Source organism: Rutilus rutilus, assembly GCF_951802725.1.
Source record: "Rutilus rutilus genome assembly, chromosome: 13".
Lineage (NCBI taxonomy): Eukaryota > Metazoa > Chordata > Actinopteri > Cypriniformes > Leuciscidae > Rutilus > Rutilus rutilus.
This window is the reverse complement of record NC_140218.1, coordinates 6710547-6724630: the sequence shown is the minus strand read 5'-3', so window position 1 is coordinate 6724630 and position 14084 is coordinate 6710547. Positions and strand designations below refer to the sequence as shown.

Below are 14084 nucleotides of genomic sequence, written 5' to 3'. Positions count from 1 at the left end.
AATTGTATATGCACGTGTGTTATGTATGTATTGATCAGCGAAGTTTGATTTAAATCCTGCTACGTGGCGCCTCATACAATTGTCACTTTTCACACGCTCTCACTACACATCCATTTTCTCGCGCAACTTACCTAAATATTCCTCAAACATGATATATCGACCAATCAGTGTTTTTCAACCGCGCAAAGGTCGATATAACAGCTGGAGAACCATTGTCACATAACAGTTACCTCAGGAAAGCCATTTAATGACCATGATAGGCTATATAGCACGTTATTTTGGCTGGAAAAAAAAGAGTATTTTGCTAGTTATGTGTAGGCCTACTATATTACATATTTATTATATTTTTTACTTATATCATTAAACACAGTTATTATGATGAAAAAATGCATTATATTTAATTAAATGTTTTATTTTTATTACACTTTTACTGTCAACGGTGGGCCTCCTTTCCAAGCAATTTACTAGCGTTGTCATAGGAACGCTTTTGCTTTTGCCACCCGGAAGAACGTCTGTTGCTGTTGTGACGTCATGGTGAATTGTCGTATACCGGACAACGCTATTGAGCTAGCGGGACGCCATACATTCCGGGCGGATAGAACATTACATGGCTCCGGTAAGACCAGAGGTGGTGGATTGTGCATTTACATTAACAAAGCTTGGTGCACAAACTCTGCTATTGTTGGGAGACATTGTTCAGCTAACCTTGAGTTTCTCATGGTTAAATGTAGACCGTTTTATCTACCGCGGGAGTTCACTTCCACTATTATAACTGCAGCCTATATTCCCCCGGATGCTGATGCCAAGTTTGCTATGAAAGAACTTCACGCAGCCATCAGTAAACAACAGACCGTTCACCCGGAAGCTGCGTTTATTGTTGCGGGTGATTTTAATCATTCAAACTTAAAGTCAGTGCTACCGAAATTTCACCAGCATGTTTCCTGTCACACCAGAGGAAACAAAACCTTAGACCATGTTTACACAAACATGGCTGAAGCTTACGTCGCGACACCCCTCCCCCACTTGGGACAGTCAGATCACCTTTCTTTGTTCCTCACCCCCAAATATGCACCTCTGATCAATCGCGTGAAGCCATCAGTGAAGACCATCAAGGTGTGGCCTGCGGGGGCAGATTTCTCACTCCAGGAAAGGTTTCTACACACAGACTGGAGTATGTTTGCTTCTCAAGCCACCAGTGGCTCTCACACGGACATTGACTGCTACACCTCCTCTGTACTGGATTATATTAATACCACCATTGACAGTGTTACAACCCAGAAGCAGATCACCACATACCCAAATCAGAAGCCATGGATGAACAGGGAAGTGCGACTCCTATTGAAGACACGCAATACTGCCTTCAGATCAGGAGATGCACAAGCCTATAGCACATCCAGAGCAAATCTGAAAAGGGGCATCAAAGAGGCCAAGCACTGCTACAAGCTTAAGATAGAGGGACACTTTTCCAACGCTGACCCTCGGCGCATGTGGCAGGGCATTCAGGCCATCAGTGACTACAAACCCTCTCACTCCACCCCCGCAGCCACTGATGTCAACTTCCTGAACGAGCTAAATGACTTTTATGCTCGCTTTGAAAGAGACAACAGAGAAACTGCCACCAAGCTCAAATCCTCAGCTGACCACCCACCGATCACACTCTCCTCCACAGATGTCTGCAATGCACTGAGCAGGATCAGCGCGCACAAGGCTGCTGGACCAGACAACATCCCTGGACGCGTACTCAGGGCATGTGCGGAGCAGCTCGCTGGGGTTTTTACAGACATTTTCAACCTGTCTCTTGCCCAAGCAACTGTACCAACATGCTTTAAATGCACTTCCATTGTGCCAGTGCCAAAACACTCCAGCCCGAAGTGCCTTAATGACTACCGCCCTGTAGCACTCACACCCATCGTAATGAAGTGCTTTGAGCGGCTGGTCCTGGCACACCTAAAAGACTCTCTACCATCCACATTGGACTCACACCAGTTTGCCTACCGTAGCAATAGGAGCACAGAGGATGCAGTCTCCATGGCACTGCACTCTGTGCTCACACATCTGGACAATAAGAACACTTATGCACGCATGCTGTTTGTTGACTTCAGCTCAGCATTCAACACTGTCATCCCAACTAAGTTAATAGCCAAACTTGGAGACCTGGGCTTCAACACCTCCATGTGCAACTGGATTTTGGACTTCTTGACCAACAGACCCCAGAATGTTCGATCAGGCTCCAACTGCTCCACATCCATCACACTCAACACTGGTGTACCACAGGGCTGTGTGCTAAGCCCGTTCCTCTACTCCCTCTTCACCTCCGACTGCAAGCCTGTGTACGGATCTAATTCCATCGTCAAGTTTGCGGACGACACTACGGTGATTGGTCTCATCAGCAACAACGATGAGACTGCCTATAGGGAGGAGATCAAGCACCTGGCCACATGGTGCACCGAAAATAACCAGCTCCTCAACACCACCAAAACGAAGGAGCTCATCGTGGACTTCAGGAAAGTGTCAAGAGGCACACACGACACCATCCACATCAATGGAATGGCTGTTGAGCGTGTCTCCAGTTTCAAGTTCCTGGGGACCCACATCTCGGCGGACATGACCTGGACAACCAACACCTCCAGCCTGGTCAAGAAGGCTCACCAGCGCCTCTTCTTCCTGAGGACACTGAGGAAGAATCAGCTTTCCTCCACTATCCTGGTGAACTTCTATCGCTGTGCAATAGAAAGCATCCTGACCAACTGTGCTACAGTGTGGTATGGGAGCTGTTCTGTTGCAGAGCGCAAGGCACTGCAGCGGGTGGTGAAAACCGCCCAGCGCATCACTGGGACTCCACTACCTGCCATCGAGCACATCCAGAGGAAACGCTGTCTGCATCGAGCTCGCAGCATCCTTAAGGACTCCTCTCACCCAGCCCACAGACTGTTTTCTCTCCTGCCCTCCGGCAGGCGTTTCAGGTGCCTCCGGACCAGGACCAGCAGACTAAAGAACAGTTTTTTCCCCAGAGCTGTCTCTTTATTAAACTCTAACCCTCATTGATCCCACTCCCCTTATATACTGATTGACTCTCCTCTCCCTCCTCACACCTGCCTCCATTTGTTATTTGCAATACTATAATGTTCATTTGCACTGCTGACTGTTATTACAGTAACAACTGTTTACATATGCATCTTGCACTACTACCTTGACTGGAATATGCTCATTTGCACTGCCGACTGTTTATTTACAGTACCGACTGTTATATATACATTGCAATATCGTACCTTAACTGTAATATGCAATTACTTCCACTGCACTAACTCGGATAGCTTCTGTCCAAACTTTATTTGCACTACTTAAATCCATTGTTATACTGCTCATTAGCCTAACTTATACACATATCTATTTGTAAAATTCTGTTTATAGTAATATCCATCTGTATATTATGCTCACATTCTGTTTATAGTAACAGCCATCTGTATATATATTCATAGTACATATCTATCTGTAAAATTATGTTTATAGTAACAGCCATCTGTATATTATATTCAGTACATATCTATCTGTAAACATTCTGTTTATAGTAATAGCCATCTGTATATTATTATATTCAGTACATATCTAGCTGTAAATTCTGTTCACAGTAATAGTTATCTGTATATTATATTCATAGGACAATCTATCTGTAAATTTTTGTTTATAATAGTATTCAACTCTATATTTATTCAGTACATATCCATGTTCTGCACTTATGAACCACTGTATATCCTGCACTTGCTGCTATTGCACTTCTGGTTAGACCTAAACTGCATTTCGTTGCCTTGTACCTGTACTTGTGTAATGACAATAAAGTTGAATCTAATCTAATCTAATCTAATCTAATGCATGTTCATTTATCTTTCTTTAGAATCAGTGCTGGACTCGTTGGTTTTAATTATGTTGCATATGTTCTCAGCAAAAATAAAAAAAAGCTTTGAACGAATGTCCCAGATGATGCATGTTTGAATGAAAGTGCCTGCCAAATGCATAAATGTATTTTGATTTCTGAATTTTGATAACTACACTATAAACAAACAAAAAAGTTTCTGCCTTAAATTTTTGTGTGGTCAACTTGGATGTTCAAGTCATTTCAACTTAAATTGCATTAAACTGACTTAAAGTAATGAGTTGAATCTTGTAGAACTTATAAAAGAAAAGTTGAAAATTGCTTGACTTATTTTGATGAGTTAATGCAATGTAAAAACATCTGTTGTCATAAATTATTGTGAAAAAATCACTTATTTTCTTTAGAATAACATGCACTGAGGAATAAGACTGTGTATTTAAAAAGAATCAAGTTCCTATTGACGCACACACACACACACACACACACACATATATATATATATATATATATATATAAACATCTTTAACCAGACTAGCAGAGACAGAGGAACACACTGGTTGCTGTAAGGTAAAGCCTCATGGTTGCCCTTTAACTTTAGAGGGTAAGGTGACCTGCTGAACTATTTTCACTTATGGTTTGACCTATAGATGGTAAACACATCCCACATGACATTTGTGTATAATATGTGAGCTATGAATAGCCTACAGGAGACCAGCATGAGGAAACCTGCGTGGTTTACTGAGAAATGAAGTGTTTCATCACAGTGTTTGTGTATTTGTCTCTCATTGTGTTCTCAGTACTTCTTAGATCTGAATTTAATGGCCATAAACTCAAGAAATTAGATGTATTTGGCTTGTATTAGTTATATTATGTTGGCTGCGTTAGTAAAAGTGGAGTAGGCTAGTGAAGTAAATATGTTCACTTCTGTCCTCTGCTGGTGGACGCGAACATATAGTTCAGAATCAGATTCATCAGACGCTGGTTAATCTTTACATTCCTGCATATTTGATTGCAGTGTAAGTATTAACTCTTTCCCCACCAGCGTTTCTGAAAACAGTTGCCAGCCAGCGCCAGCGTTTTTGATAATTTTTACAAAAGTGTAATGCCAGAATATTTTGTTGTATGAATAATTGTTTTATTCTAGCTTCATGCATTTTTATCAACACTTGAATGTGGGCAAGATTAATTATAAGCAACATTTTGAACAAAAAGCTGAGAAAGTCGCGTTTATGTCAAATTCGTCAATGTCATAAATTACGGAAAATTCTGTCAATGGCGGGAAAGAGTTAAAGGCAGAACATTATAGGCTGAAAAATTACCTGAATGAAATATAATGACACCCTAGCAGTGAAGATTAACAGCAGCATGACATAGACACAAAAACTGCCTAGTAGCCTAGCTTAAATTACAGCTCGAAATGAGGAGCAAACGTTTATTTTGATGTTTAACAAATTTCCCCATTTAAAACAGCAGAAGTGGATTTCAGCCACTACACGAGAAATGTTTTAATATAATTCAGTTAATATGAGCTCATAAAAACTTCATAGTTATGAAAAAATAGTTTTAGATTGACATCGAATATGAATCAGTTTTTGACGATGCATCTGTTAACGGTTAATGGGCGGGGCATTGACGTCACGCGACACCTGAGCCCAACTACAGTGATTGCAAAACCTGCGAAAAATTAGTAGTGGCGGGTTTGCGAAAAAAAAGTGTTTCTTCGTTAGGCTACTGCTTGTTTCTGCTACGAACAACTATATCCGCAAGACTGGGAGTTTTTTTTTTTTTTAACTATTAAGTTTTGACATAATGAATATTCATGATAACAACGGTCCAGAAAGAGGGAGAGTCGACTGAATTTGATTCTCACGAGGCTTAAAACAGCATCTACAAGTCTGCTCATAGTAAGCTGATGTTGATGTCTCTGGCCGCCGTGCCAGTGTTTTTCATCGCAGACTTTCTGTCATGTGTGCAAAGTTACAATTAGGCTGATTATTGGGACGTGTATTTATTTGTATGCACTGTGCAATATGTGGTAGAGGGTTGAAGGGTTTGATTTCTATTTTGTGATAGTAGTAAACTGTTCTCTGGAAAAGGCTCTACTTGACTTTCGTGGATGTAGCCTAAACCCTAAACCTAAACTTAAACCCTAAACCTAAACAATAGGCTATGCTTAATGTAATATATTCAATTAGCCTATTAAATCCTCGACCTAACCACATACTGTTCACCAGAATGGTAACCTTAAAAGCAAACTGCAACATTACAGAAAACCCTATAAATCCCAACATAAGAGGATTCATTAAACACCAACACACATCTTCCTATAATAATCTTATTCAAAAACACACAAAATAACACTTAATTTCAACATGAGCCTATTCTCCTTATGCTTTCAGATGCTTGGTATGCTGGGAACTAGAGCTCTGCTGCACTCATTCAGTTTAAGTTCAGTTTAATATAATCAGTTATTGAGTTCCCTTAACTTTTTTTCTATTAACACCCCTGAAATGACAATTAAGTAAAAGAATGAAAGATTTGTGTTGCTGTAGTTCGTTTTAATTAAAGCCCCCCTGTATTCAATAATTGTATCCCTTATAACTCATCTTTGATCACCAAAATTACATATTTAAACGTTTTTTTCTTGTGAAAAAAATAAATAATTCCTCATGCCTTAAAATGAATGTAACTCGGCAGACACCCTTGCCTCATTTAGTAGGCTATATGTGGATCTATGGATATGCAAATGAGTCCCATCTCACTCACAGCAGCTCAGTGATCCACTTGACAATCACATGTTGATCTGATTGGTTATAAGGTAGTTTGTGACGTCAGAAACACCAGTGATTTCAAACCGTGTTTTTGAGACTGTCTTTATTTCGCTGAATTGATGATTATGTCATCATCATTAAGTAGCCAACAACACTTGATCACATTTTCTCTCTGATTTTCATGCCATAATGAATGTGTGTATAAACACACAGTTAAAGCAGTCAGAGAAAATCTAATGTTAGAAAGTGAAGGGGCAAGAGCACAACTAAAGCAAACACTAATCTCCATAATGGTGACTACAAACTTTATTATTTTCAATAAAACATCAACGTCTAAACCTCTGGTAATTCTCAATGATAACTTTTCTGACAAATTAAAATATTTTTAAATTACAGGCAACCACAGCTGGCAGTTTTTTTGTTTTGTTTTTAAAGTTCAATGCAATAAAACCTAAAATATTACTACTGTATTTTTTTTTTTACAGTAAAGCACTTGCAACCAGCTGCCAGTTTTTTACCGTAAACTTTAGTTCAGTGCCGTAAAAACTAAAATATTTCTACCATATTTTTTGCGGTAAGGTACGTAAATGCAACTACGTTTTTTTTGTGTGTTTCAAAATCTGTACATTTAACAGTATTTTACTGTAAAATTACATGAAATGTCCCGTGAGTGCTATTACAGTTTTTCACTGTAGCCTATATAGTAAGGGTACATACTGTTAAGCAATAAACATGTCTTTTCCGTTGCTTTGTTACATTTTTTTTTTTACCGTTAAAATTACTAAAAAAATGTTACAGTGATGTCCCAGTATGGTGTTGAACTGTACTGTAAAATGGTGCCTTTGTGGTTAAAATAAACCCCAGAGAGTCTTTCTCAGAAAGACTATAGGTGTAACCCTGGAGTAAAATAGTCCCAACAGTGTGTGTGTGTGTGTGTGTGTGTGTGTGTGTGTGTGTGTGTGTGTGTGTGCGTGCGCGCGTGTGGTGGGTAGATTTAGGGTAGGGTTAGTGTAAGGGGAGAGAATACAGTTTGTACAGTATAAAAACCATTAGGTCTCTGGAATGTCCCCATTTAGATACGTTTACTTGGCTGTGTATTAAACAGGAGACTGGGTTAATAGAATATTGGAAGGCATGACGACGACACACACACACGCGCACACACACACTCTCCGGTGTAGTAGGTGGCAGTATGTACTATTCACGAGCGTTTGTGCGCCGCCATTACACTCACAGGAGAATTCCAGTCTTCCGATCCATTAAACTGAGTCGCCATGATTTGTTTACGCGTCCATAGATTTGCGCGATTATGTTAATGAGGCGAGCGACTGGACACTGTCTATAGCGACAAACACTGGGACTTTACCAGATTATCCCACACTCGCTGGGATGGCTGTGAAATCTTGGACTCGCCAGGCGGAGGAGACATTAATCGAGCTGTGGCAGGAGTCTGCATGTCTGTACGATATTTCTGACGCCGATTATCACAATCGGGAAGAGAAGGACCGACGATGGAAAGAGGTCGCAGATGCGCTTCAGATGCCCGGTGAGTTTTACCTCAGTGTGTGTGTGTGTCTGTGTTCAGAGAGAGAGAGAGAGATCGCTAGAGTAAACATTGATTTAACGTACGGTAGAGACATGAACGCTACTGTTGTAGTAGTGTTTTAACCTTGCAACTAAATCTATAGCTTTAACCGTGCAACTAAATATATAGCTTGCTCGTTTAAACCTGCTTTTAACCTATACTCCAGTATTTTATTAGTTCACTTGTGGCATTAAAGATTCACCTCAGACGTGTTTGTTTTTATGGGTGTATGAATTGTGCTGCAAACTATGTCCTTTTAAAGAGACAGTTCACCCAAAAAAGAAAATTCTGTCATTATTTACTCACCCTCAAGTTGTTTCAAACCTGTATGAGTTTCTTCTGTTAAACACAAAAGTAGATATTTTGAAGAATGTTTGTAACCAGACAGTTGATGATGTTGATGATAACATTGACTTTCACAGTAGGAAAAAAAAATACTATGGGAGTCAGTGATGCCTCACAACATTGTCATGACAACAACATTTAGTTGACATTTTGAGTGAACTATCTCTTTGACTCAAGTTAATAAACAAAATTGTACTGTGCTATAGAACAGCCTATTTAAAAGTCCCCATATTCCTGAATGGGAAATTAACATTTTCCAGTGTAGTTAAGCCACCTTTGGTTGCCTGGCTGGGGTGAGATTTTAATGATATGGGCTGAATCAATGACACGTCGACAATTTTAGTCCCCCTGTAGTCAATGATTTTATCCCTTAAACTCATCTTTGATCACCGAAATTACATATTTAAACGTTTTTTTCCTTGAAAAAAATCTTCATGCCTTAAAATATCTTGAATGTAACTCCCTTGTACACCCTTGCCTCATTTAGTATACGCGATTCTATAAATATGGAAATGAGCCCCGCCTCCACTCACTCACTCAGCTCAGAGATCCACTGGTTGACAATCACACGTTGATCTGATTGGTTACAAGGTAGTTTGTGACGTCAGAAACACCAGCGATTTCAAAGCGTGTTTTTGAGACTGTCTTTGGTTCACTGCAGTTTTAAGAAGGAAATACTCAGCAATGGTGTCGACTTATGAATTTACACATGGTTTGACTTAAAACACATTAAAAACACCACACATAGACACATAAACAACATTAAAAGCTTGATTTTCCCCACAGGGGGATGTTAAACAGTAAGGCACTCTGTTGGCACCTAATGGTGTTACTGGCTAAAATTAAATTCTAGTCCTTTTGAAGTTCAAGGGTCGTGCCCTTTCCTCACTGCAGTTTGCTTTTATTTTTAAATGCATCTTTTATCTTACATACACATATTAAAAAATCAAGATTATCCCTTGCCTGGCCTGTGACACTGAAATTCAGGGCTGGGCAAAAAAATCAATTTTTCGATTAATCGTTCTTTTAAAATGTGGTCGATTCAAAGGCAATGAATCGTTTTTTTTCTTTTTCTTTTTTCATTTTTATTATTTATCTATCACCCAAAAGCCAGTATTAGTTTTCCTCTACTGTTCACAGGCTTGTTCCATGTTACACTAATGCTGAGATATTTTATGTGTTTTATCTTAAACATAAAATAACCTGATCCTGTTTGATCAAGGCATGAGACTGTTCTCACTCGTCCAGTTTTCAGCATCAATGTTTCATCTTGCATCAAAATCCTGTCTATTCATCGAATGCATTTGAAATATAGAGTTGGATTCTGTTTGAATGTACCTAAAATAAAGAGTTTAATACACAGGTTTGTGGCTCTTAATTTCTCTTTATTAATTAACCACTATAGGATTTGTATTAAATCTATATTCAATGAGTCGAATCAGATCGAATCGAGAGCTTGAAAATTGAAATCAAGTCGAGACCCAGCCCTGTTCCTCATGTTTCTTCATGTTCAAATGCCCAGGCCTGTATTGACTGTTTCTGAACTCTTGTGACCTCAGCCGAGGCGGTGGCGACGCGAGTGGCGTCTCTGAGGACTCAATACGCTCGCCTGAGGAAACCGAAGCCCAGTGGCAGTGAGGTGAAGCCCCTCACGCTGAGGCAGCGATGGCTCCTGAGGGCCCTGGACTTCCTGAAGCCACACATTGTTCATCGGAGAAACGAGAACCATGTACGTGTACAAACACACATATATTCACATTATACAGTCAAACCAAGAACTATCCAGACACCAGATATCATTTGTGATATTTTTTTACTAGTGTGCACAGGACACTTTAGTTCATTTATGTAAGTGAGGAGAGCAAAATATTATACCCAAAACTTCTTCTTTCAGTGACTACCAGTAACATTTATTAAAAATTGGGACCAAAAATGATTCAGACACTTTGAGCTGATCATGTTTTGCTGAAGTGTTTTCTCTTTAATTGCTAATGCTCTTTTCACACACAGACTGAACACAATGAAGCATTGCTTGGTCACTGGTTGAGCTAAACTGGTATTATGTAATTGTGTAGTTAAATTTAACAGCTGACAGATATTCATCATAATTCATCAGTGAGACAGTCTAACAGAAGGACGGACAAAACCAGTGAAATATCAACTGAGTTCATAACTCATATCTTATTACCATTTTCTAAACTATAGCGAATAAATTAACTGATAATGTGAGAAATGTTGAATGAATGTTGGTTTGACTGTATGTCATTATTGACGCACTGAAACTTTGGCAACTGGAAATATTCAGCCAAAAATGAATTTGAAACCGTTTTTGAGGGCCGAAATCACTGGTGGCGTTTAACTAGCGCTACTCCGATGGTGTTACGACTGTAAGCTATGCTAACATTGCCATCTTTTGTTTTAATCAGAATTAAATCATTCTGAGTTTTCGCAATGACGTTACTCGCTGCTTAACTACCATAGTGCCAATATAGCGTTGAAGAAATCAACTATTTAGTCGTTACTGTTTCTCGAAAGCCATATTACAAGAATATAAACAATGTCACGCAACATTTTCCTCAGAAAAGACATTCGATGTCCATAAACACAGTAGTTTGGTAGACAAGTTAACTCTAGAGAGGAGCATTTTGATTGATAAATACACTATATTACATTATTCATTTCTTCATTTATATTTATTTAATATTTAAATAAATCTGCCATGAAAAAGTTATTATATTAAATGTGCATTTTGAGTGTTGATTATTAATTAAATCATTAATTTAATTAATTCTCTTCATTTATAAAGCACTTTTAAACACAACCATAGGTTAACCAAAGTTAAAATGTGATCAATTGATTGATTCTTAAGTAATCTATTTTCAGTTTTGATTTCCTGCTAATTACTAATTTTAGCTTCAGTAGCTCATTAACACCCAGTGCAGCCTTTCCTCTTGATTGTTTTATTGATTGTTAAATAAACTATTTTCAGTTTCGATTTCCTGCTAAATGAAAACTTTTAGTTTGAGTAAAAAAACTAATTTCGGTGATTCATTAGTAGGGCTGGGTAACCATTCACATGTTTCGACTCAATTTCGATTCTCAATTAAATATTTTAATCATTCTGTGTCATTTTTCAATGTCAGTCTTTTCACTATTTACATGTTTATGCCTAAAATGCTATAATATTCAAAGTAGGTAACCGTCATTCTCCTCTACGCTAGGCTATTGATGAAATTAAACTATTTAACATCATTACAGGCACCGCGCAAGCCTTCCTGCCTTCCTTCCCTCCCTTCCTTCCTTCCTTCCTTCCTTCCCTTCCTTCCTTCCTTCCTTCCTTCCCTTCCTTCCTTCCCTCCCTTCCTTCCCTCCCTTCCTTCCCTCCCTTCCTTCCTTCCTTCCTTTCTTTCCTTCCCTCCTTCCCTTCCCTCCTTCCCTTCCTTCCTTCCTTCCTTCCTTCCTTCCTTCCTGCCTTCCTTTCCTTCCTTCCTTCCTTCCTTCCTGCCTTCCTTCCCTTCCTTCCTGCCTTCCTTTCCTTCCTTCCTTCCTTCCTTCCTTCCTTCCTTCCTTCCTTCCTTCCTTCCTTCCTTCCTTCCTTCCTTCCTTCCTTCCTTCCTTCCTGCCTTCCTTTCCTTCCTTCCTTCCTGCCTTCCTTCCTTCCTTCCTTCCTTCCTGCCTTCCTTTCCTTCCTCCCTTCCTTCCCTCCTTCCCTCCCTCCCTTCCTTCCCTCCCTTCCTTCCTTCCCTTCTTCCCTTCCTTCCTTCCTTCCTTCCTTCCTTCCTTCCTTCCTTCCTTTCCTTCCTTCCCTTCCTTCCTGCCTTCCTTCCTTCCTTCCTCCCTTCCTTCCTTCCCTTCCTTCCCTTCCCTTCCTTCCTTCCTTCCTTCCTTCCCTTCCCTTCCCTTCCCTTCCTTCCTTCCTTCCTTCCCTTCCTTCCTTCCTTCCTTCTTTCCTACCTGCGCACACAAGCAATCCTTTTAATAGTCAATTTCATTTAAAAATGTAAACCCAACAGGTATGAAATGTCAGAAAGAGAAAAGAACTGTTAATGAGAAGACGAGCATACAGGACTGCTGCTGTCAGTGGATAAATATAGACATATATATAAATATACTTAGCCTATTTATTATTCAGAATGCACAGTTGGAAAGAAAATATATTTATAGGAACATTTCAGCAGGCTCAAGATAATTAACACAGAGATCATTATTCATTGTTTTAATCAATTGGCCGCCATAAAACATAGTGATAATCTGCGTTCGCATGTATGTCGGCGCGCTGAACGCTCTAACCGCAAACTCCCGATATGGACTCACTAGAACGCGGAAGTAGTTGTGCAAGAAGACCGTTGTCTTTTTTGAGGGTGAGCGAAAATTGTTTCATGTGTGTCCCTTTAAATGCAAATGAGCTGCTGCTCCCGGCACAGAGGGCGGAGCTTCAAGAGCTTAGCAGAGCCATATAGAGCCCTTTGTTGTGAAGCGGGGTTTAAGGACATTTTGGGGTTCATGATGGAGGAATGTCGTGTAGTCCCGATCAGTCGTTTGTTGTAGCCCTTAAAAAGTGATTTCTGTAAAAGCAAACATCTCCCTTTGCTTTGAACTTTGAGCGTCGTAACTTTGCAGATGTTGTTTATGCTCAAGCAGCAACATTACACACTAACTAAAGTTAGAAAAGTCAAATCATAATCAACCACCCCTCTAACACCCAGTGCAACATTTCTTCTCTGCCTCCCTGTAGCTGGGCTTGCCGTCCTCTGATAAAGTGGAGGAGTGTGTGGACGAGTCGGATGAGATGATGCAGGAGACGGATAAAGACATTGACAGTTTCGACTCCATCAGCGTGTGTCTCTCCCCGATGCCCGGCACTCCCGACACCGGGATCCCCGAGGAGACGGCCTCGTACTCGCTGTCTCCCAGGAGCACGTCCAGCAAGCGCAGACGCGTGTCCGACTCGGACATCGAGCTGCAGAAGCTGGAGGTGTTGAAGCAGATGTCCGCTAAGGTCCTGGAGAACCCTCCGGCGGACTCGGCCGCGGTGTTCTCCAGTCAGGTGGCGATGGAGTACCGGCTGCTCAGCGACCCCGGCGTACAGATGCGCGTGAGGAGGAAGATCATGGCCGTCCTCTACGAGGCTCAAGACGCAGAGAGACATTACCGGCAGTCCAAGAGACACAGCGAGAGGGAACTGAAAACCGAGGAAGACGTCACTTGGATTAATTCTAATATATAGGTGTTGTAGTGTTGCTGCTGCAGTGTTGCTTGTTTTCTACGTTGTACTGAACTATTTTTCTTAGTGGAAGTTTTTGAGATAATCTACATGTAAGATAATAAAATTATTTCAACTCCTTTTCATGTCTGTGTGTGTGTTTTATTTTATGTATTTATTCCATCCAATGCCTTTTTATATATATATATATATATATATATATATATATATATATATATATATATATATATATATATATATATATATATATATATATATATTCATTCATATTTTGTTTAAATATAAAAC

General features: G+C 39.9%; 1 protein-coding gene across 1 annotated transcript; it reads left to right on the top strand.

Moving 5' to 3' along the window:
- The first annotated feature begins 7787 nt into the window (after positions 1-7787).
- Positions 7788-13916, top strand: LOC311302636 (uncharacterized protein). The gene is made up of 3 exons (XM_084428636.1): positions 7788-8188; positions 10132-10301; positions 13308-13916. Exons 1-3 carry the CDS (start codon positions 8032-8034, stop codon positions 13797-13799), a joined length of 819 nt encoding a protein of 272 aa, XP_084284762.1. The 5' UTR covers positions 7788-8031; the 3' UTR covers positions 13800-13916.
- Positions 13917-14084: the final 168 nt, after the last annotated feature.

Bases quoted from the DNA above. Each gene is read 5' to 3' on its own strand.
- LOC311302636 (XM_084428636.1), top strand. From the start codon at position 8,032: ATGGCTGTGAAATCTTGGACTCGCCAGGCGGAGGAGACATTAATCGAG. The intron at 8,189-10,131 runs GTGAGTTTTACC...TTGTGACCTCAG, and splicing joins AGATGCGCTTCAGATGCCCG to CCGAGGCGGTGGCGACGCGA. The intron at 10,302-13,307 runs GTACGTGTACAA...GCCTCCCTGTAG, and splicing joins ATCGGAGAAACGAGAACCAT to CTGGGCTTGCCGTCCTCTGA.